The sequence below is a fragment of the Drosophila mojavensis genome, unplaced genomic scaffold, assembly GCF_018153725.1.
Source record: "Drosophila mojavensis isolate 15081-1352.22 unplaced genomic scaffold, ASM1815372v1 contig_299, whole genome shotgun sequence".
NCBI lineage: Eukaryota > Metazoa > Arthropoda > Insecta > Diptera > Drosophilidae > Drosophila > Drosophila mojavensis.
The window spans coordinates 1-20,444 of record NW_025318846.1 but is presented as its reverse complement, the minus strand read 5'-3'; the positions used below and the strand labels follow the sequence as shown (position 1 = coordinate 20,444).

Genomic DNA, 20,444 nt, shown 5'->3' with positions numbered 1-20,444 from the left:
CATGAGTTCATTGCAGTCATTTGCTGCATGAATTGCAGTTTTGATGATAACTTTAGCAAAGTCTTGTAGTTTTACAATAGGGTTTGTGATATTATTATTATTAAATAATTTATCAGTTGGAGAGTGTATGGGGCGTTTGGGGTTACGTTGCTGCAGGCTCATTGAAATTTTTCGTTTGAGGCTTTTTGAGTTTGTGTGTTTAGTGATCACTGTGTTTTTTAATTTATGGATGTAACAGGGATCTTTTAGTATTGGTGTGGTTGGTGGATCAGAATAGGTTATATTAAGTTGTTGGTTGATGACTGGAGGCTGCTCAGAGCTTGGCGTTAGTGTTGCTATTTTATTGATTGTGTTATTTGGCGGCAAAATTGGCGCCAAATTTTCTTTTGCATTTGCAATGGAGTCGTTTGACAGCAATTTTGGCATTATACGTTGCTGTGGTTGTTGTAATGCTGTCATTTTTGGCAGGAAAGATGGCGACTTGGCGCGGTGTACATACTTTGATGGCTGTGACGTCATGGTTTTTGACAGTAGTAATGGCGGTAAAATTTGCGTGGGCGTCACTTTTGGCGCGCTACTTGGCGTCGGAGTTCGGGCTTCCTGTATGGATGCAGTAGTTTCTGGTTCATTTGGCGGGAGGAGCGGGGGTTGACTGTCGTCTGCTGGTTTATGGAACGTGATGTTTGATGGCTGTGGATCGCTGGAAACGTGTTGGCTATCGCTAGCACCCCCATGGATGATGGAAGAGGAACCTGTTAGAGAGGAGTTGTCCCAAGTCGAGACAGAGGGGGAGCAGTCTGTGCCAGGACGAGACAGGCTTCCATCCAGTGATGAGTCCCCTGTTTGATGATCAATAGACGAATTACAAGTGGCGTGCGACGCCATTTTCCTTTTTTTTTTTTTTTTTTCTTTTTTTTTTTCACTCTTTCAGTTGCTTTAAATTGATTTATTTTAAAGTTTTTTTTTTTTTAAAGTTTATTTAAATTTTTTTAATTAAAGTTTTTTAAAGTTTTTTTTTTTTTTTTTAAAGTGTTTTTAATTTTAAAGTTTTTTTAAAGTTTTTTAAAGTTTTTTTTTAAGTTTTTAAAGTTTTTTAAGTTTTTTTAAGTTGTGTGCACTCTTGTACACAATGGGGGTTTGCTGGCGACTAATGTTAGCCGCAGCTCGCCTTCTTTATTTGCGTCATTACTATTAAGCAACATATGCAAATGTTATAAACCTAAGACTAGGTGGCAACATTGCCTATTATCTTAACATTGTTTGAAATTATTAGGGCAGAGTGGCAACCTTGCCTGTTAACTTTACAGAATTATGTCTAGAGACGATATGGCAACATTTTTGTTTACAAAGCAATGATTTGGCAAAATATGATTAATTTATATTAATTTAACGAGGAGTGGTTTCCGATGATGCGTGGGTGATAAGTTTTTGATGATCTGGAGTTTCAAGTCCGGGCTGGCGGTGTGAATGTGTTCGAGATGGCTGGAGAGTGAATTGTTACATGTATGGTTGTGTCTTATGGACGATGTGGCAACATTAGTGTTTACAAACAATAAGTTTAAATAAAGTAGAATGAAAATTTGATTGTGATGAATTAATGATGTGATGACTGGGTTGTCATCTTGAGATCCCTTGAGTCCGTGTGGTATCTGCGTTGATGTTTAGTTGCAATGTACGCGAAGCAGTTGGCATATGGCAGAACTTCAACCGAAGAGGCACGATCACCAGAAAGTGCACTGGCAGGCTTTGGAGGCAGGGATGCTAGCTACAATGGATTGTGATTACATGTGCGCTCAGCACTGTCAGGACAATCCGGCAGTAAGATACGCGCCAGTCCATTCTCAGCTCTAATATGCACATGGGTTGCTGTTGCAAAAAAGTAGTTGCTGTGTTGAAGTTAGTGGGCTCAGTTTTCCGAGTTGTTGTTGATGTGTTGACTTGTTGTGCGTGTGTGCTGATTAAAGCGTGTTGTTGTTGCAAAAATAAAATAGAAACTTGATCATAGTAAATTAATGACGTATTAACTGGGTTGTTATCTGGAGATTCCGGGGTCCGAGTTTACTGCGTTGTTCTGCGTGTGGTATCTGCGTTGGTGTTAAGTTGTAGCGTGTGCAGTGCAATTGGCATAAGGCAGGGCTTCATCCGGCGAGGCACGATCTCCAGCAAGTGCACTGGCAGGCTATTTTTTAAAGTTTGTGCACATCTGTACACTATGGGGGTTTGCTAGCGTCTAATGTTAGCCGCAGCTCGCCTTCTTTATTTGCTTCATTACTATTTGAGCAACATATGCAAATGTTATAGACTTAAGACTAGGTGGCAACATTGTCTATTATCTTAATGTTATTTGATTAATAGGGCAGGGTGGCAACCTTGCCTGTTAACAGAGTTATTTCATAAGAATATGACAACTTTCTTCTTTGTTTACAAAACAATGAATGGGAAAATATGATGATATAAATGATATAAAATATGATGATATGAATTAATGAAGAGTGGTTTCCAATGATGATAACTTTGATGATTTGGAGTTTCAAGTCCGGGCTGGGGGGTGTGATTGTGTTAAAGATGGCTGATGAGTACATATGTGGATGATAGACGAAGTTGTGGTGGCAAGTAACCAGGTTGGCAGTAGAGTTATGCAGTGTTAATTGATGTGTGAAGTGTGTGCTGATTAAAGCGTGTTGAAGATGAGGTGTATATATAGGGAGATAGCTGAGTTGTAGTATGACATAAAATCCATGGATCCAGAAGTGTTAGCGAGTGATAGCTTGATGAGGATGTACTTGCTGCAACAGGCATAGAGCAACACATTAATGCGGCAGTACATTTTAGCCAGAAGGTGCACTGACTAGCTGTGTAGGCAGGGATGCTGGCACACAATAAATTGTGGTTGCATATGCCTGAGCACAGTCAGGACAATCTAGCCCAAATGCAAGCCACTCAATCCAGTTGTAGGAGATGCATGAGATGCATCTGTGTAGATAGCGGTGTCTGAGTTGGTGGTGAAGTTGGTGTAGTAGCTGTTATGTGTGTGTGTTGCTTGCGACGTATTGATGTTGCGAAAAACACACTACAGCCTGCGAGATGCGTGTGTGAGTGATGATTGAGTTGTAGTCGGCAAGTCCAAGAACAGTGAAGCAGTTGGTGTTAACAGAAGGTGATGTCTATGTTCTATTATGCGTTTTTCAGCTGGCTATTGGGCAGAGATTACAAACAGCAACGCGCGCCCACAAGAAGGTACCCGGAGGGCTGTATGGACAGAGATGCTGGTACCCAATAGATTGGGGTAGCATATGACCCAGCACAGCCAGGACAATCCAGTTCGCGCGCGCGCCTATTCACTCAAACCCTAGTTGATCACGAAGTGCTGCTGCGACCAGAGAAGTTGATGTCTAGCCGTTTGTGGGAAGGAGAAGTGTCCAACGATGGCAAGTACTGTGCATGTGTGCTGAATTAGGTATGTTGCTGCGAAGAACGGGGCACAGATGGTCATCCGCAGGTATGTATTTCTACCAGGTAAGGCTGTGTTTGCAAGCGAGATTGTGCCCATTCATGGACGCATGTTACAGTTGAGTGTGATGTAAGTATTGGCCATACATGAATTTATCTATAGATGTTAATCCTCTTTGGTCAACACAGTGTGCTTATTTGGCTGTTGTTAAGAGCCGGCAAATTTGCGTATTACAGGTAGGTTGGTCCCTGTAATATAGAGCAATTAATAATTTGTTTACGGACGCAGATTCTTACCGCTGTCGTCGTGCTGGATATTGTATAAGAAATTAAGTTGCTTAAACCAAGATTGCTGGACCAAGATTATTGCAACTAGCCATTTGATGTTTATAGCGGTGCTGAGGACGTCTGCATGATGTAGGTATAATGGAATTTCAAAGTGTTGGTTGCGTGTGCTTGAGTGTAGCATGAATTGTGTTGGGTGTGAAGCTGCTTTGCTCAAGCTGGGCTCTTCCATGGTCGTCCACAAGTATGTGTTCCTGGCAGATAGGGCTGAGTTTGCAAGTGAGTTTGTGCCTATCATTGTGGAACAGGTAATGGACGCGTATTTCAGTTGAGTGTGATGTGAGAATTGGCCATGAATGAAGTTGTATATTGATGTTAATCCTCTTTAGTCAGCACAGTGTACTTGTTTGATTGCTGTTTTGAGCCAGCAAGATTTGCATATTACAGGTGTGTTGGTTCCTGTAATATAGAGCAATTAATAATTTGTTTGCGGGCGTAGATTCTTACCGCTGTTTGCAGTTTCATTGTACTGGATATTGTATGCAAGAAAAGGTTGCTGATCCGTGGTTACTAGGCCAGGATTACTGCAGCTGGCCATTTAATGCTTAGAGCGGTGGCTGTGACGTGTAGCATGAATTGTGTTGGGTGTGGAACTGATATGCTAAGACAAGAATCGGTGCCCATGTAATCGCCTTATGAAGTGAGTGTGTATTATGCGGGTGCGTGGGGCATAATTATTGTTTAGAGTTGGATTTGTGTAATGGATAATACATAGGTGGCGAGTTTATTTAAATTAAGTTATCATAGTACTTTTAAAGAAATTGTTTAAAATAAACTGGAGTAATAAAGATATAATATGATGTCTGTTGTTATTATTTTAATGATGTAGCTTATGATTAAAGTTAGTGTATTCGAGATAAATCATTTGTTTGGTAGTTCAAAATAAAATATTAATAACAAATCGTATGGCTTTTATTTGAATACAAAATGTAAATTGTTGAGCAAAATTAAAATGAGGTATTTCTATTCAAGATGTGAATCAAGTTAGTGTATTCAAGGTAACAAGATGTTTTTTTTTTTTTTTTTTTCTATATTCGAGTGAAATTATTTTATAATTTCAAGTTAATCACTGTTTTAAGTATTACATTTAGAAGAAATTAAAATAAGATATTCATTAAAGATCGTTATGTCATTCGTTTCGATACAATATGTATTGTAATAATTGAAGTAACAGAATGTTCGATGTGAGTTGTTGAATAGCGTTATGAGTCAATGTAAAGTTGTCTTTTAAGATATTATTTTGTATGTATTTTTTTTTTTATACATATATATGTAAGTATAACTAGCAGGTCGCGTAACTTTCATTTGAGTACAAAGTGTGATTTGTTGACAAAATTAAAATGAGATATTTAAGTTCAAAAGTATGATTCACGTTAATGATTACGAAATAGTTCGTTTTTCATATTCGAGTGAAGTTAATTTGATAAATTTCAGGTAAACACTGTTTTGAGTATTACAGTTTAAAAGAAATTAAAATAGAATATTCGTTAAAGATCGTTATGGCATACATTTCGATACAAAATGTGTTGTAATAATGGAATTAACAGAACGTTTGAATAGTGTCATAGATTAATATAAAGTTGTCTTTTCAGATATTTGTGTATATAATATTTTTAATTCTTTTTTTTTTTTTTTTTTTTTTTTTTTTTTGTGTATATATATATTATTTTAAATAATTTTATTTATGTTTTTTTTTTTTTTTTTTTTTTTTTTTTTTCTTTTTTTATATATTTATATTATATAAATATATTTATATATTATTATTATTATTTTTTTTTTTTTTTTATTATTATTATTATTATTTTTTTTTTTTTTTTTTTTTTTTTTTTTATAATTAGTTTGGTTTGGGAGTTGGGATACAAAGGGAGTACAGTGCATTTAGTAGATTGTCAATCTTGCTACTCATTTCGTTTGCAGTCCGTACGTTGCTCTCCAGTGCTCGTATGAGAGGCTGGTCTCCCATGTGCTGTTGCTGCTGATTTTGGTGGCGTTGAAGTTCCTCGTTTTGTTGTTTTTGGTGCTGCTCGGCCAATAATTTGTTTTTAAAGTTGTTTAGATGCCTTTCAGCAGGATTGCGAAGCATTGTGGGTTTAACCTTGGCAGTGTCAGCTAAGTTGATATTTAGTTGTGTTGGGTGGATGTTGTGTTGTGCTGTATACTGTGGTTTAGTTGTTTTGTTGATGGTATATTGTTGCAGCGGCTGGATTTGTGGCTGTGGCGTTTGTTGATTTACTTGTGGGGGGGGTAAATTAGGTGAATCTAGTGGTACTTGCTGTGGTGAGGGCTGTGACTGTATGTGTTGTCTATTATCGGGTTCACGGAGTGCTATCAGTTTATTCTGTGCACTCTTGAAAGCCGGGCAGCCCTTAGTGAAATTCGCAATTGAACATGTTTGCCACCACAATTCGCACATTTATCTGGCATCTGCGTCTATTGTTTTGGCGCACGTAGTGGTAGCGTGGGGTCCTGCACATTTTAGGCATACAAAGGGTCTACGACAGTAGTTTTTGCTGTGTCCAAATGATTGACAGCGATGACACTGTAGTGGATCAATGCGTCTGAGTTGTTTTTCAACGGCAATATTTTGATGTCCTAGTTCAGTTAATGTAAGTATTTTTTCATGTCCACCATCCAATCGAGGCTCCAGTTCAACTTCAAAAATGTTCATTGGCTCGTTTCTGGTTCTGTGTTTGATAACACTTACATGTCGAGTTACGTAACCAAGTTCTTTGAGCTGGTCGCGGATCCAGTCATATGGTGTGGAGTAATGGAGATGGCGTATTATTATGCGGTATCCGCGATCTTTGCGTAGCTGGTAGGTATGATTGTGAATTTGTTTGTCTTGCAGAAGGGCACTGATGGCATTGTATGTGGAAATGTTTTCACATTGGATTCTGATCCCGTTGTCTTGTGCTACCTTGGTAGTGTAGCTGCCAACGCCAGGTAGCTTGTTTATTGTATCTAGTAGTGGCTGGATTTCGGTAACATTTGGGAGGAAGAGGGATGGAATTTTTGAGCTTTGCGGCAGGTTGGGCTGAATATCTTCTTGAGGGTGGTCTAGCAGTTGAGTATGCTGGGTATTTGTGTGGACGAGTATATTGTTTGAGTCATCTAGTTTTTGTCTGCCCGTGTCTGGACTGTCATTTGGGTTAGTGTGTGTCTCAAAGTCCATGAGTTCATTGCAGTCATTTGCTGCATGAATTGCAGTTTTGATGATAACTTTAGCAAAGTCTTGTAGTTTTACAATAGGGTTTGTGATATTATTATTATTAAATAATTTATCAGTTGGAGAGTGTATGGGGCGTTTGGGGTTACGTTGCTGCAGGCTCATTGAAATTTTTCGTTTGAGGCTTTTTGAGTTTGTGTGTTTAGTGATCACTGTGTTTTTTAATTTATGGATGTAACAGGGATCTTTTAGTATTGGTGTGGTTGGTGGATCAGAATAGGTTATATTAAGTTGTTGGTTGATGACTGGAGGCTGCTCAGAGCTTGGCGTTAGTGTTGCTATTTTATTGATTGTGTTATTTGGCGGCAAAATTGGCGCCAAATTTTCTTTTGCATTTGCAATGGAGTCGTTTTTTTAAAGTTTGTGCACATCTGTACACTATGGGGGTTTGCTAGCGTCTAATGTTAGCCGCAGCTCGCCTTCTTTATTTGCTTCATTACTATTTGAGCAACATATGCAAATGTTATAGACTTAAGACTAGGTGGCAACATTGTCTATTATCTTAATGTTATTTGATTAATAGGGCAGGGTGGCAACCTTGCCTGTTAACAGAGTTATTTCATAAGAATATGACAACTTTCTTCTTTGTTTACAAAACAATGAATGGGAAAATATGATGATATAAATGATATAAAATATGATGATATGAATTAATGAAGAGTGGTTTCCAATGATGATAACTTTGATGATTTGGAGTTTCAAGTCCGGGCTGGGGGTGTGATTGTGTTAAAGATGGCTGATGAGTACATATGTGGATGATAGACGAAGTTGTGGTGGCAAGTAACCAGGTTGGCAGTAGAGTTATGCAGTGTTAATTGATGTGTGAAGTGTGTGCTGATTAAAGCGTGTTGAAGATGAGGTGTATATATAGGAGATAGCTGAGTTGTAGTATGACATAAAATCCATGGATCCAGAAGTGTTAGCGAGTGATAGCTTGATGAGGATGTACTTGCTGCAACAGGCATAGAGCAACACATTAATGCGGCAGTACATTTTAGCCAGAAGGTGCACTGACTAGCTGTGTAGGCAGGGATGCTGGCACACAATAAATTGTGGTTGCATATGCCTGAGCACAGTCAGGACAATCTAGCCCAAATGCAAGCCACTCAATCCAGTTGTAGGAGATGCATGAGATGCATCTGTGTAGATAGCGGTGTCTGAGTTGGTGAGTGAAGTTGGTGTAGTAGCTGTTATGTGTGTGTGTTGCTTGCGACGTATTGATGTTGCGAAAAACACACTACAGCCTGCGAGATGCGTGTGTGAGTGATGATTGAGTTGTAGTCGGCAAGTCCAAGAACAGTGAAGCAGTTGGTGTTAACAGAAGGTGATGTCTATGTTCTATTATGCGTTTTTCAGCTGGCTATTGGGCAGAGATTACAAACAGCAACGCGCGCCCACAAGAAGGTACCCGGAGGGCTGTATGGACAGAGATGCTGGTACCCAATAGATTGGGGTAGCATATGACCCAGCACAGCCAGGACAATCCAGTTCGCGCGCGCGCCTATTCACTCAAACCCTAGTTGATCACGAAGTGCTGCTGCGACCAGAGAAGTTGATGTCTAGCCGTTTGTGGGAAGGAGAAGTGTCCAACGATGGCAAGTACTGTGCATGTGTGCTGAATTAGGTATGTTGCTGCGAAGAACGGGGCACAGCTGGTGATGCGCCGCAAAGCAGTAGCGAACACAACCATCGGGCACGCGCACAGGTAGGCTGTTTATAAAGGTTGTTGTTCCGCAGTCAAGTGCGGCAGGAGGTGTGGTGAGCTCTTACATGGTCATCCGCAGGTATGTATTTCTACCAGGTAAGGCTGTGTTTGCAAGCGAGATTGTGCCCATGCATGGACGCATGTTACAGTTGAGTGTGATGTAAGTATTGGCCATACATGAATTTATCTATAGATGTTAATCCTCTTTGGTCAACACAGTGTGCTTATTTGGCTGTTGTTAAGAGCCGGCAAATTTGCGTATTACAGGTAGGTTGGTCCCTGTAATATAGAGCAATTAATAATTTGTTTACGGACGCAGATTCTTACCGCTGTCGTCGTGCTGGATATTGTATAAGAAATTAAGTTGCTTAAACCAAGATTGCTGGACCAAGATTATTGCAACTAGCCATTTGATGTTTATAGCGGTGCTGAGGACGTCTGCATGATGTAGGTATAATGGAATTTGAAAGTGTTGGTTGCGTGTGCTTGAGTGTAGCATGAATTGTGTTGGGTGTGAAGCTGCTTTGCTCAAGCTGGGCTCTTCCATGGTCGTCCACAAGTATGTGTTCCTGGCAGATAGGGCTGAGTTTGCAAGTGAGTTTGTGCCTATCATTGTGGAACAGGTAATGGACGCGTATTTCAGTTGAGGTGTGATGTGAGAATTGGCCATGAATGAAGTTGTATATTGATGTTAATCCTCTTTAGTCAGCACAGTGTACTTGTTTGATTGCTGTTTTGAGCCAGCAAGATTTGCATATTACAGGTGTGTTGGTTCCTGTAATATAGAGCAATTAATAATTTGTTTGCGGGCGTAGATTCTTACCGCTGTTTGCAGTTTCATTGTACTGGATATTGTATGCAAGAAAAGGTTGCTGATCCGTGGTTACTAGGCCAGGATTACTGCAGCTGGCCATTTAATGCTTAGAGCGGTGGCTGTGACGTGTAGCATGAATTGTGTTGGGTGTGGAACTGATATGCTAAGACAAGAATCGGTGCCCATGTAATCGCCTTATGAAGTGAGTGTGTATTATGCGGGTGCGTGGGGCATAATTATTGTTTAGAGTTGGATTTGTGTAATGGATAATACATAGGTGGCGAGTTTATTTAAATTAAGTTATCATAGTACTTTTAAAGAAATTGTTTAAAATAAACTGGAGTAATAAAGATATAATATGATGTCTGTTGTTATTATTTTAATGATGTAGCTTATGATTAAAGTTAGTGTATTCGAGATAAATCATTTGTTTGGTAGTTCAAAATAAAATATTAATAACAAATCGTATGGCTTTTATTTGAATACAAAATGTAAATTGTTGAGCAAAAATTAAAATGAGGTATTTCTATTCAAGATGTGAATCAAGTTAGTGTATTCAAGGTAACAAGATGTTTTTTTTTTTTTTTTTTTCTATATTCGAGTGAAATTATTTTATAATTTCAAGTTAATCACTGTTTTAAGTATTACATTTAGAAGAAATTAAAATAAGATATTCATTAAAGATCGTTATGTCATTCGTTTCGATACAATATGTATTGTAATAATTGAAGTAACAGAATGTTCGATGTGAGTTGTTGAATAGCGTTATGAGTCAATGTAAAGTTGTCTTTTAAGATATTATTTTGTATGTATTTTTTTTTTATACATATATATGTAAGTATAACTAGCAGGTCGCGTAACTTTCATTTGAGTACAAAGTGTGATTTGTTGACAAAATTAAAATGAGATATTTAAGTTCAAAAGTATGATTCACGTTAATGATTACGAAATAGTTCGTTTTTCATATTCGAGTGAAGTTAATTTGATAAATTTCAGGTAAACACTGTTTTGAGTATTACAGTTTAAAAGAAATTAAAATAGAATATTCGTTAAAGATCGTTATGGCATACATTTCGATACAAAATGTGTTGTAATAATGGAATTAACAGAACGTTTGAATAGTGTCATAGATTAATATAAAGTTGTCTTTTCAGATATTTGTGTATATAATATTTTTAATTTTTTTTTTTTTTTTTTTTTTTTTTTTTTTTTTTGTATATATATATATTATTTTAAATAATTTTATTTATGTTTTTTTTTTTTTTTTTTTTTTTTTTTTTTTTTTTTTTATATATTTATATTATATAAATATATTTATATATTATTATTATTATTTTTTTTTTTTTTTTTAAATTATTATTATTATTTTTTTTTTTTTTTTTTTTTTTTTTTTATAATTAGTTTGGTTTGGGAGTTGGGATACAAAGGGAGTACAGTGCATTTAGTAGATTGTCAATCTTGCTGCTCATTTCGTTTGCAGTCCGTACGTTGCTCTCCAGTGCTCGTATGAGAGGCTGGTCTCCCATGTGCTGTTGCTGCTGATTTTGGTGGCGTTGAAGTTCCTCGTTTTGTTGTTTTTGGTGCTGCTCGGCCAATAATTTGTTTTTAAAGTTGTTTAGATGCCTTTCAGCAGGATTGCGAAGCATTGTGGGTTTAACCTTGGCAGTGTCAGCTAAGTTGATATTTAGTTGTGTTGGGTGGATGTTGTGTTGTGCTGTATACTGTGGTTTAGTTGTTTTGTTGATGGTATATTGTTGCAGCGGCTGGATTTGTGGCTGTGGCGTTTGTTGATTTACCTTAGTGGGGGGTAAATTAGGTGAATCTAGTGGTACTTGCTGTGGTGAGGGCTGTGACTGTATGTGTTGTCTATTATCGGGTTCACGGAGTGCTATCAGTTTATTCTGTGCACTCTTGAAAGCCGGGCAGCCCTTGTAGCTAGCAACATGTTTGCCACCACAATTCGCACATTTGGCATCTGCGTCTATTGTTTTGGCGCACGTAGTGAAGTAGCGTGGGGTCCCAATTCGCACATTTATTATTGTGCATACAAAAAGGGTCTACGACAGTAGTTTTTGCTGTGTCCAAATGATTGACAGCGATGACACTGTAGTGGATCAATGCGTCTGAGTTGTTTTTCAACGGCAATATTTTGATGTCCTAGTTCAGTTAATGTAAGTATTTTTTCATGTCCACCATCCAATCGAGGCTCCAGTTCAACTTCAAAAATGTTCATTGGCTCGTTTCTGGTTCTGTGTTTGATAACACTTACATGTCGAGTTACGTAACCAAGTTCTTTGAGCTGGTCGCGGATCCAGTCATATGGTGTGGAGTAATGGAGATGGCGTATTATTATGCGGTATCCGCGATCTTTGCGTAGCTGGTAGGTATGATTGTGAATTTGTTTGTCTTGCAGAAGGGCACTGATGGCATTGTATGTGGAAATGTTTTCACATTGGATTCTGATCCCGTTGTCTTGTGCTACCTTGGTAGTGTAGCTGCCAACGCCAGGTAGCTTGTTTATTGTATCTAGTAGTGGCTGGATTTCGGTAACATTTGGGAGGAAGAGGGATGGAATTTTTGAGCTTTGCGGCAGGTTGGGCTGAATATCTTCTTGAGGGTGGTCTAGCAGTTGAGTATGCTGGGTATTTGTGTGGACGAGTATATTGTTTGAGTCATCTAGTTTTTGTCTGCCCGTGTCTGGACTGTCATTTGGGTTAGTGTGTGTCTCAAAGTCCATGAGTTCATTGCAGTCATTTGCTGCATGAATTGCAGTTTTGATGATAACTTTAGCAAAGTCTTGTAGTTTTACAATAGGGTTTGTGATATTATTATTATTAAATAATTTATCAGTTGGAGAGTGTATGGGGCGTTTGGGGTTACGTTGCTGCAGGCTCATTGAAATTTTTCGTTTGAGGCTTTTTGAGTTTGTGTGTTTAGTGATCACTGTGTTTTTTAATTTATGGATGTAACAGGGATCTTTTAGTATTGGTGTGGTTGGTGGATCAGAATAGGTTATATTAAGTTGTTGGTTGATGACTGGAGGCTGCTCAGAGCTTGGCGTTAGTGTTGCTATTTTATTGATTGTGTTATTTGGCGGCAAAATTGGCGCCAAATTTTCTTTTGCATTTGCAATGGAGTCGTTTGACAGCAATTTTGGCATTATACGTTGCTGTGGTTGTTGTAATGCTGTCATTTTTGGCAGGAAAGATGGCGACTTGGCGCGGTGTACATACTTTGATGGCTGTGACGTCATGGTTTTTGACAGTAGTAATGGCGGTAAAATTTGCGTGGGCGTCACTTTTGGCGCGCTACTTGGCGTCGGAGTTCGGGCTTCCTGTATGGATGCAGTAGTTTCTGGTTCATTTGGCGGGAGGAGCGGGGGTTGACTGTCGTCTGCTGGTTTATGGAACGTGATGTTTGATGGCTGTGGATCGCTGGAAACGTGTTGGCTATCGCTAGCACCCCCATGGATGATGGAAGAGGAACCTGTTAGAGAGGAGTTGTCCCAAAAAAAAAAAAAAAAAAAAAAGAAAAGAATTATAAAATAAAATTATATTTTTTAATAAAATTATAAAAAAAATAATAAAGGATTAAAATTTTTTTTTTTTTTTTTTTTTTTTTTTTTTTTTTTTTTTTTTTTTTTTTTTTTTTTTTTTTTTTTTTTATTTTTTTTTTTTTTTTTTTTTTTTTTTTTTTTTTTTTAATTTTTTTTTTTTTTATTATTTTTTTTTTTTTTTTTTTTTTTTTTTTTTTTTTTTAATTTTTTTTTTTTTTTTTTTTTTTATAAATTTTTTAAGTTGTGTGCACTCTTGTACACGATGGGGGTTCGCTGGCGACTAATGTTAGCCGCAGCTCGCCTTCTTTATTTGCGTCATTACTATTAAGCAACATATGCAAATGTTATAAACCTAAGACTAGGTGGCAACATTGCCTATTATCTTAACATTATTTGAAATTATTAGGGCAGAGTGGTAACCTTGCCTGTTAACTTTACAGAATTATGTCTAGAGACGATATGGCAACATTTTTGTTTACAAAGCAATGATTAGGCAAAATATGATTAATTTATATTAATTTAACGAGGAGTGGTTTCCGATGATGCGTGGGTGATAAGTTTTTGATGATCTGGAGTTTCAAGTCCGGGCTGGCGGTGTGAATGTGTTCGAGATGGCTGGAGAGTGAATTGTTACATGTATGGTTGTGTCTTATGGACGATGTGGCAACATTAGTGTTTACAAACAATGAGTTTAAAGTAGAATGAAAATTTGATTGTGATGAATTAATGATGTGATGACTGGGTTGTCATCTTGAGATCCCAGAGTCCGTGTGGTATCTGCGTTGATGTTTAGTTGCAATGTACGCGAAGCAGTTGGCATATGGCAGAACTTCAACCGAAGAGGCACGATCACCAGAAAGTGCACTGGCAGACTTTGGAGGCAGGGATGCTAGCTACAATGGATTGTGATTACATGTGCGCTCAGCACTGTCAGGACAATCCGGCAGTAAGATACGCGCCAGTCCATTCTCAGCTCTAATATGCACATGGGTTGCTGTTGCAAAAAAGTAGTTGCTGTGTTGAAGTTAGTGGGCTCAGTTTTCCGAGTTGTTGTTGATGTGTTGACTTGTTGTGCGTGTGTGCTGATTAGAGCATGTTGTTGTTGCAAAAATAAAATAGAAACTTGATCGTAGTAAATTAATGACGTATTAACTGGGTTGTTATCTGGAGATTCCGGGGTCCGAGTTTACTGCGTTGTTCTGCGTGTGGTATCTGCGTTGGTGTTAAGTTGTAGCGTGTGCAGTGCAATTGGCATAAGGCAGGGCTTCATCCGGCGAGGCACGATCTCCAGCAAGTGCACTGGCAGGCTATGGAGGCAGGGATGCAGGCACACAATGAGTTGTGGATGCATATGCGCTCAGCACTGCCAAGACAAGCCTGCAATTAGATGCGTGCCACTCCACTATCAGCTCTAATATGCGCATGGGTTGCTGTTGCGGGTATAGTAGTTGCTGTGTTGAAATTAGTTGGCTCAGGTGACCTAGGAGTTGTTGATGTGCTCGATGCCATTGGCATAAGGCAGAGCTTCATCCGGCAGGGCACGATCTCCATGATGCGCACTGGCAGGCCATGGAGGCAGGGATGCTGGAACAGAATGGATTGCGGTTGCATATGCGCTCTGCGCCGCCAGGGCAGTCCGTCAATAAGGTACGCACCACTCCACTCTCAGCTCTTATATGCGCGTAGGTGCGGGTATAGTATTTGCTGAGTTGAAGTTAGTTGGCTCAGGAGTCCGAGGTGTTGTAGATGTGATAACTTATTGTGCGTGGGTGCTGGTTAAAGCGTGTTGTAGATGCGAGGGAGATGCTATGCAAACAAAGAGCCGCCGGCCAGCAAGAAACACACTCAAGGCGATCGCGTAGGTTGGCTGTGTGGCAGGGATTCATTCCACAAGCAAATACAGGCACTCCCACACGCGCTCACAGGTATGCGTTCCACGCAGGTAGGCTATGGTGTAGCTGCATTGATTCCATAGGCTCGTGAGTAGCTGAGGTGTTTTGTGTAATGGCATGTGTGGCGGGTGTTATGGGCGTGTAGGATGAGTTCATTGGTTTCGTTGCATTTGCAGGCGGGTTTGTGCATACCATTGAGTGCACAGGTGATGACTAATCAATAGCCGTACGTCTCAGTTGAGTCTAAGTAGCTTGTTGCAGGGATGTAGGTCCCTGTAAAAGAGAGTAATTAATAGTTTTATATTCGGGCGTGGATTTTACCGTGAGTTGCAATGGCATTGCGCCTTAATATTGTCAATCTAAACCACTGAGCTAAGGCTGGCCATTATGTTGTTCAGGGCAATGAAGAACGCCATGTTTGTTCGTTCTTTATAAATGTCTGCTTCAGTGACGTCATTCTTGTTTCTTGCATGTATTCTTACAAACTTATTGTTTTATTTGACTGAAGAGGTTAGATTTGTTGCTGTGAGACATCACTTTTGGCGGGAGCGAGTGGCATCTTTTTGTTGTTGTAGTATTTGCTGAGGCATAATGACTTAGTTGAGAGATTTTATAATGGGTGGCACGAGCACCCATGATTAAGTTTTCGAGGTTGTTTAGAGCAATAGGCAATTCAATTTCTAGGTCTTCAATATCCGGCCAGTGTGCTGTTCAGTGCGATGCGAATGCGCCATGTTTGTTGGTTATGTAAAATGTCTGCTGTAGTGACGTCATACTAGTTTCTTGCATGTCATTGCATTTGGCTGGAGTGGTTAGAGTTGTTGCTTCGAGACATCACTTTTGGCGGGAGCGAGTGGCGTGTTTTTGTTGTTGTAGTTTTTGCTGAGGCTTAATTGCATTTTTGAGGGGTTATGTAATGGGTGTCGCGAGCACCCCCAAGATCGAATTTTCCAATTTGTTTAGAGTAGTGGACAATTTAGTATATAGTAGGGACGATTAACGAGTTTGTAGATCAGTTCGGTTTTTATTTTGTTGTCGAGGGCTTTGTCAGTCCATTTAGTTGCTGGGTCGGCCATCTTGAATATTCCGACATCTTGGCGTGTGGATTATTGTAAAATTTAAAACGAGGTTTCATCAGCAATAGAAGAATCACCAAATGATCGTACATAGGACAGTACAATTTATTAACGTTTTAGTAACATATACGCTGTTACACAGGTACTTGGGAATACCAGTGCACAGTACATTGTTCTGGCGGTATGAAAAGATTGACACGCGCGTCAGGTTCACATATATTTTGCACGCTGCAAAACGACATAGAACATATACACACGATGACTTTTTATTTTTTAAGTTGTTTTTTTTTAAGTTGTTTTAAGTTTTTTTTTTTATGTTGTTTTTTTTTAAGTTGTTTTAAAGTTTTTTTAAGTTGTTTTTTTAAGTTTTTTTTAAAGTTTGTGCACATCTGTACACTATGGGGGTTTGCTAGCGTCTAATGTTAGCCGCAGCTCGCCTTCTTTATTTGCTTCATTACTATTTGAGCAACATATGCAAATGTTATAGACTTAAGACTAGGTGGCAACATTGCCTATTATCTTAATGTTATTTGATTAATAGGGCAGGGTGGCAACCTTGCCTGTTAACAGAGTTATTTCATAAGAATATGGCAACTTTCTTCTTTTGTTTACAAAACAATGAATGGGAAAATATGATGATATAAATGATATAAAATATGATGATATGAATTAATGAAGAGTGGTTTCCAATGGTGATAACTTTGATGATTTGGAGTTTCAAGTCCGGGCTGGGGGGTGTGATTGTGTTAAAGATGGCTGATGAGTACATATGTGGATGATAGACGAAGTTGTGGTGGCAAGTAACCAGGTTGGCAGTAGAGTTATGCAGTGTTAATTGATGTGTGAAGTGTGTGCTGATTAAAGCGTGTTGAAGATGAGGTGTATATATAGGAGATAGCTGAGTTGTAGTATGACATAAAATCCATGGATCCAGAAGTGTTAGCGAGTGATAGCTTGATGAGGATGTACTTGCTGCAACAGGCATAGAGCAACACATTAATGCGGCAGTACATTTTAGCCAGAAGGTGCACTGACTAGCTGTGTAGGCAGGGATGCTGGCACACAATAAATTGTGGTTGCATATGCCTGAGCACAGTCAGGACAATCTAGCCCAAATGCAAGCCACTCAATCCAGTTGTAGGAGATGCATGAGATGCATCTGTGTAGATAGCGGTGTCTGAGTTGGTAATGAAGTTGGTGTAGTAGCTGTTATGTGTGTGTGTTGCTTGCGACGTATTGATGTTGCGAAAAACACACTACAGCCTGCGAGATGCGTGTGTGAGTGATGATTGAGTTGTAGTCGGCAAGTCCAAGAACAGTGAAGCAGTTGGTGTTAACAGAAGGTGATGTCTATGTCCTATTATGCGTTTTTCAGCTGGCTATTGGGCAGAGATTACAAACAGCAACGCGCGCCCACAAGAAGGTACCCGGAGGGCTGTATGGACAGAGATGCTGGTACCCAATAGATTGGGGTAGCATATGACCCAGCACAGCCAGGACAATCCAGTTCGCGCGCGCGCCTATTCACTCAAACCCTAGTTGATCACGAAGTGCTGCTGCGGCCAGAGAAGTTGATGTCTAGCCGTTTGTGGGAAGGAGAAGTGTCCAACGATGGCAAGTACTGTGCATGTGTGCTGAATTAGGTATGTTGCTGCGAAGAACGGGGCACAGCTGGTGATGCGCCGCAAAGCAGTAGCGAACACAACCATCGGGCACGCGCACAGGTAGGCTGTTTATAAAGGTTGTTGTTCCGCAGTCAAGTGCGGCAGGAGGTGTGGTGAGCTCTTACATGGTCATCCGCAGGTATGTATTTCTACCAGGTAAGGCTGTGTTTGCAAGCGAGATTGTGCCCATGCATGGACGCATGTTACAGTTGAGTGTGATGTAAGTATTGGCCATACATGAATTTATCTATAGATGTTAATCCTCTTTGGTCAACACAGTGTGCTTATTTGGCTGTTGTTAAGAGCCGGCAAATTTGCGTATTACAGGTAGGTTGGTCCCTGTAATATAGAGCAATTAATAATTTGTTTACGGACGCAGATTCTTACCGCTGTCGTCGTGCTGGATATTGTATAAGAAATTAAGTTGCTTAAACCAAGATTGCTGGACCAAGATTATTGCAACTAGCCATTTGATGTTTATAGCGGTGCTGAGGACGTCTGCATGATGTAGGTATAATGGAATTTGAAAGTGTTGGTTGCGTGTGCTTGAGTGTAGCATGAATTGTGTTGGGTGTGAAGCTGCTTTGCTCAAGCTGGGCTCTTCCATGGTCGTCCACAAGTATGTGTTCCTGGCAGATAGGGCTGAGTTTGCAAGTGAGTTTGTGCCTATCATTGTGGAACAGGTAATGGACGCGTATTTCAGTTGAGTGTGATGTGAGAATTGGCCATGAATGAAGTTGTATATTGATGTTAATCCTCTTTAGTCAGCACAGTGTACTTGTTTGATTGCTGTTTTGAGCCAGCAAGATTTGCATATTACAGGTGTGTTGGTTCCTGTAATATAGAGCAATTAATAATTTGTTTGCGGGCGTAGATTCTTACCGCTGTTTGCAGTTTCATTGTACTGGATATTGTATGCAAGAAAAGGTTGCTGATCCGTGGTTACTAGGCCAGGATTACTGCAGCTGGCCATTTAATGCTTAGAGCGGTGGCTGTGACGTGTAGCATGAATTGTGTTGGGTGTGGAACTGATATGCTAAGACAAGAATCGGTGCCCATGTAATCGCCTTATGAAGTGAGTGTGTATTATGCGGGTGCGTGGGGCATAATTATTGTTTAGAGTTGGATTTGTGTAATGGATAATACATAGGTGGCGAGTTTATTTAAATTAAGTTATCATAGTACTTTTAAAGAAATTGTTTAAAATAAACTGGAGTAATAAAGATATAATATGATGTCTGTTGTTATTATTTTAATGATGTAGCTTATGATTAAAGTTAGTGTATTCGAGATAAATCATTTGTTTGGTAGTTCAAAATAAAATATTAATAACAAATCGTATGGCTTTTATTTGAATACAAAATGTAAATTGTTGAGCAAAATTAAAATGAGGTATTTCTATTCAAGATGTGAATCAAGTTAGTGTATTCAAGGTAACAAGATGTTTTTTTTTTTTTTTTTCTATATTCGAGTGAAATTATTTTATAATTTCAAGTTAATCACTGTTTTAAGTATTACATTTAGAAGAAATTAAAATAAGATATTCATTAAAGATCGTTATGTCATTCGTTTCGATACAATATGTATTGTAATAATTGAAGTAACAGAATGTTCGATGTGAGTTGTTGAATAGCGTTATGAGTCAATGTAAAGTTGTCTTTTAAGATATTATTTTGTATGTATTTTTTTTTATACATATATATGTAAGTATAACTAGCAGGTCGCGTAACTTTCATTTGAGTACAAAGTGTGATTTGTTGACAAAATTAAAATGAGATATTTAAGTTCAAAAGTATGATTCACGTTAATGATTACGAAATAGTTCGTTTTTCATATTCGAGTGAAGTTAATTTGATAAATTTCAGGTAAACACTGTTTTGAGTATTACAGTTTAAAAGAAATTAAAATAGAATATTCGTTAAAGATCGTTATGGCATACATTTCGATACAAAATGTGTTGTAATAATGGAATTAACAGAACGTTTGAATAGTGTCATAGATTAATATAAAGTTGTCTTTTCAGATATTTGTGTATATAATATTTTTAATTCTTTTTTTTTTTTTTTTTTTTTTTTTTTTTTGTATATATATATTATTTTAAATAATTTTATTTATGTTTTTTTTTTTTTTTTTTTTTTTTTTTTTTTTTTTTTTTTTTTATATTTATATTATATAAATATATTTATATATTATTATTATTATTTTTTATTTTTTTTTTATTATTATTATTATTATTTTTTTTTTTTTTTTTTTTTTTTTTTTTTTAATTAGTTTGGTTTGGGAGTTGGGATACAAAGGGAGTACAGTGCATTTAGTAGATTGTCAATCTTGCTGCTCATTTCGTTTGCAGTCCGTACGTTGCTCTCCAGTGCTCGTATGAGAGGCTGGTCTCCCATGTGCTGTTGCTGCTGATTTTGGTGGCGTTGAAGTTCCTCGTTTTGTTGTTTTTGGTGCTGCTCGGCCAATAATTTGTTTTTAAAGTTGTTTAGATGCCTTTCAGCAGGATTGCGAAGCATTGTGGGTTTAACCTTGGCAGTGTCAGCTAAGTTGATATTTAGTTGTGTTGGGTGGATGTTGTGTTGTGCTGTATACTGTGGTTTAGTTGTTTTGTTGATGGTATATTGTTGCAGCGGCTGGATTTGTGGCTGTGGCGTTTGTTGATTTACTTTAAAATTAGGTGGTAAATTAGGGTAAATTAGGTGAATCTAGTGGTACT

At 38.4% G+C, this 20,444-nt stretch overlaps 1 protein-coding gene and 2 long non-coding RNA genes across 4 annotated transcripts; all 3 read right to left on the bottom strand.

Annotated features, from left to right (window-relative positions):
* Positions 1 to 1,359: 1,359 nt before the first annotated feature.
* LOC122757118 lies at positions 1,360 to 2,542 on the bottom strand. Its single transcript, XR_006357039.1, has 2 exons — positions 2,026 to 2,542; positions 1,360 to 1,954 (listed from the first exon to the last, which is right to left on the bottom strand). It is a non-coding gene; the product is annotated as an uncharacterized LOC122757118 (long non-coding RNA).
* Positions 2,543 to 6,208: 3,666 nt separating this feature from the next.
* On the bottom strand, positions 6,209 to 13,043 carry LOC122757113. Its single transcript, XM_044008453.1, has 2 exons — positions 12,667 to 13,043; positions 6,209 to 7,356 (listed from the first exon to the last, which is right to left on the bottom strand). Exons 1-2 carry the CDS (start codon positions 12,791 to 12,793, stop codon positions 6,209 to 6,211), a joined length of 1,275 nt encoding a protein of 424 aa, XP_043864388.1. The 5' UTR covers positions 12,794 to 13,043.
* A 542-nt stretch (positions 13,044 to 13,585) lies between these two features.
* LOC26527808 lies at positions 13,586 to 16,663 on the bottom strand. 2 transcript variants are annotated; one of them, XR_006357037.1, is made up of 3 exons: positions 15,310 to 16,356; positions 14,250 to 15,261; positions 13,586 to 14,178 (listed from the first exon to the last, which is right to left on the bottom strand). It is a non-coding gene; the product is annotated as an uncharacterized LOC26527808 (long non-coding RNA). The 2 variants fall into 2 exon arrangements; XR_006357036.1 differs by having other exon boundaries at positions 14,250 to 16,663.
* Between the last annotated feature and the right edge of the window lie 3,781 nt (positions 16,664 to 20,444).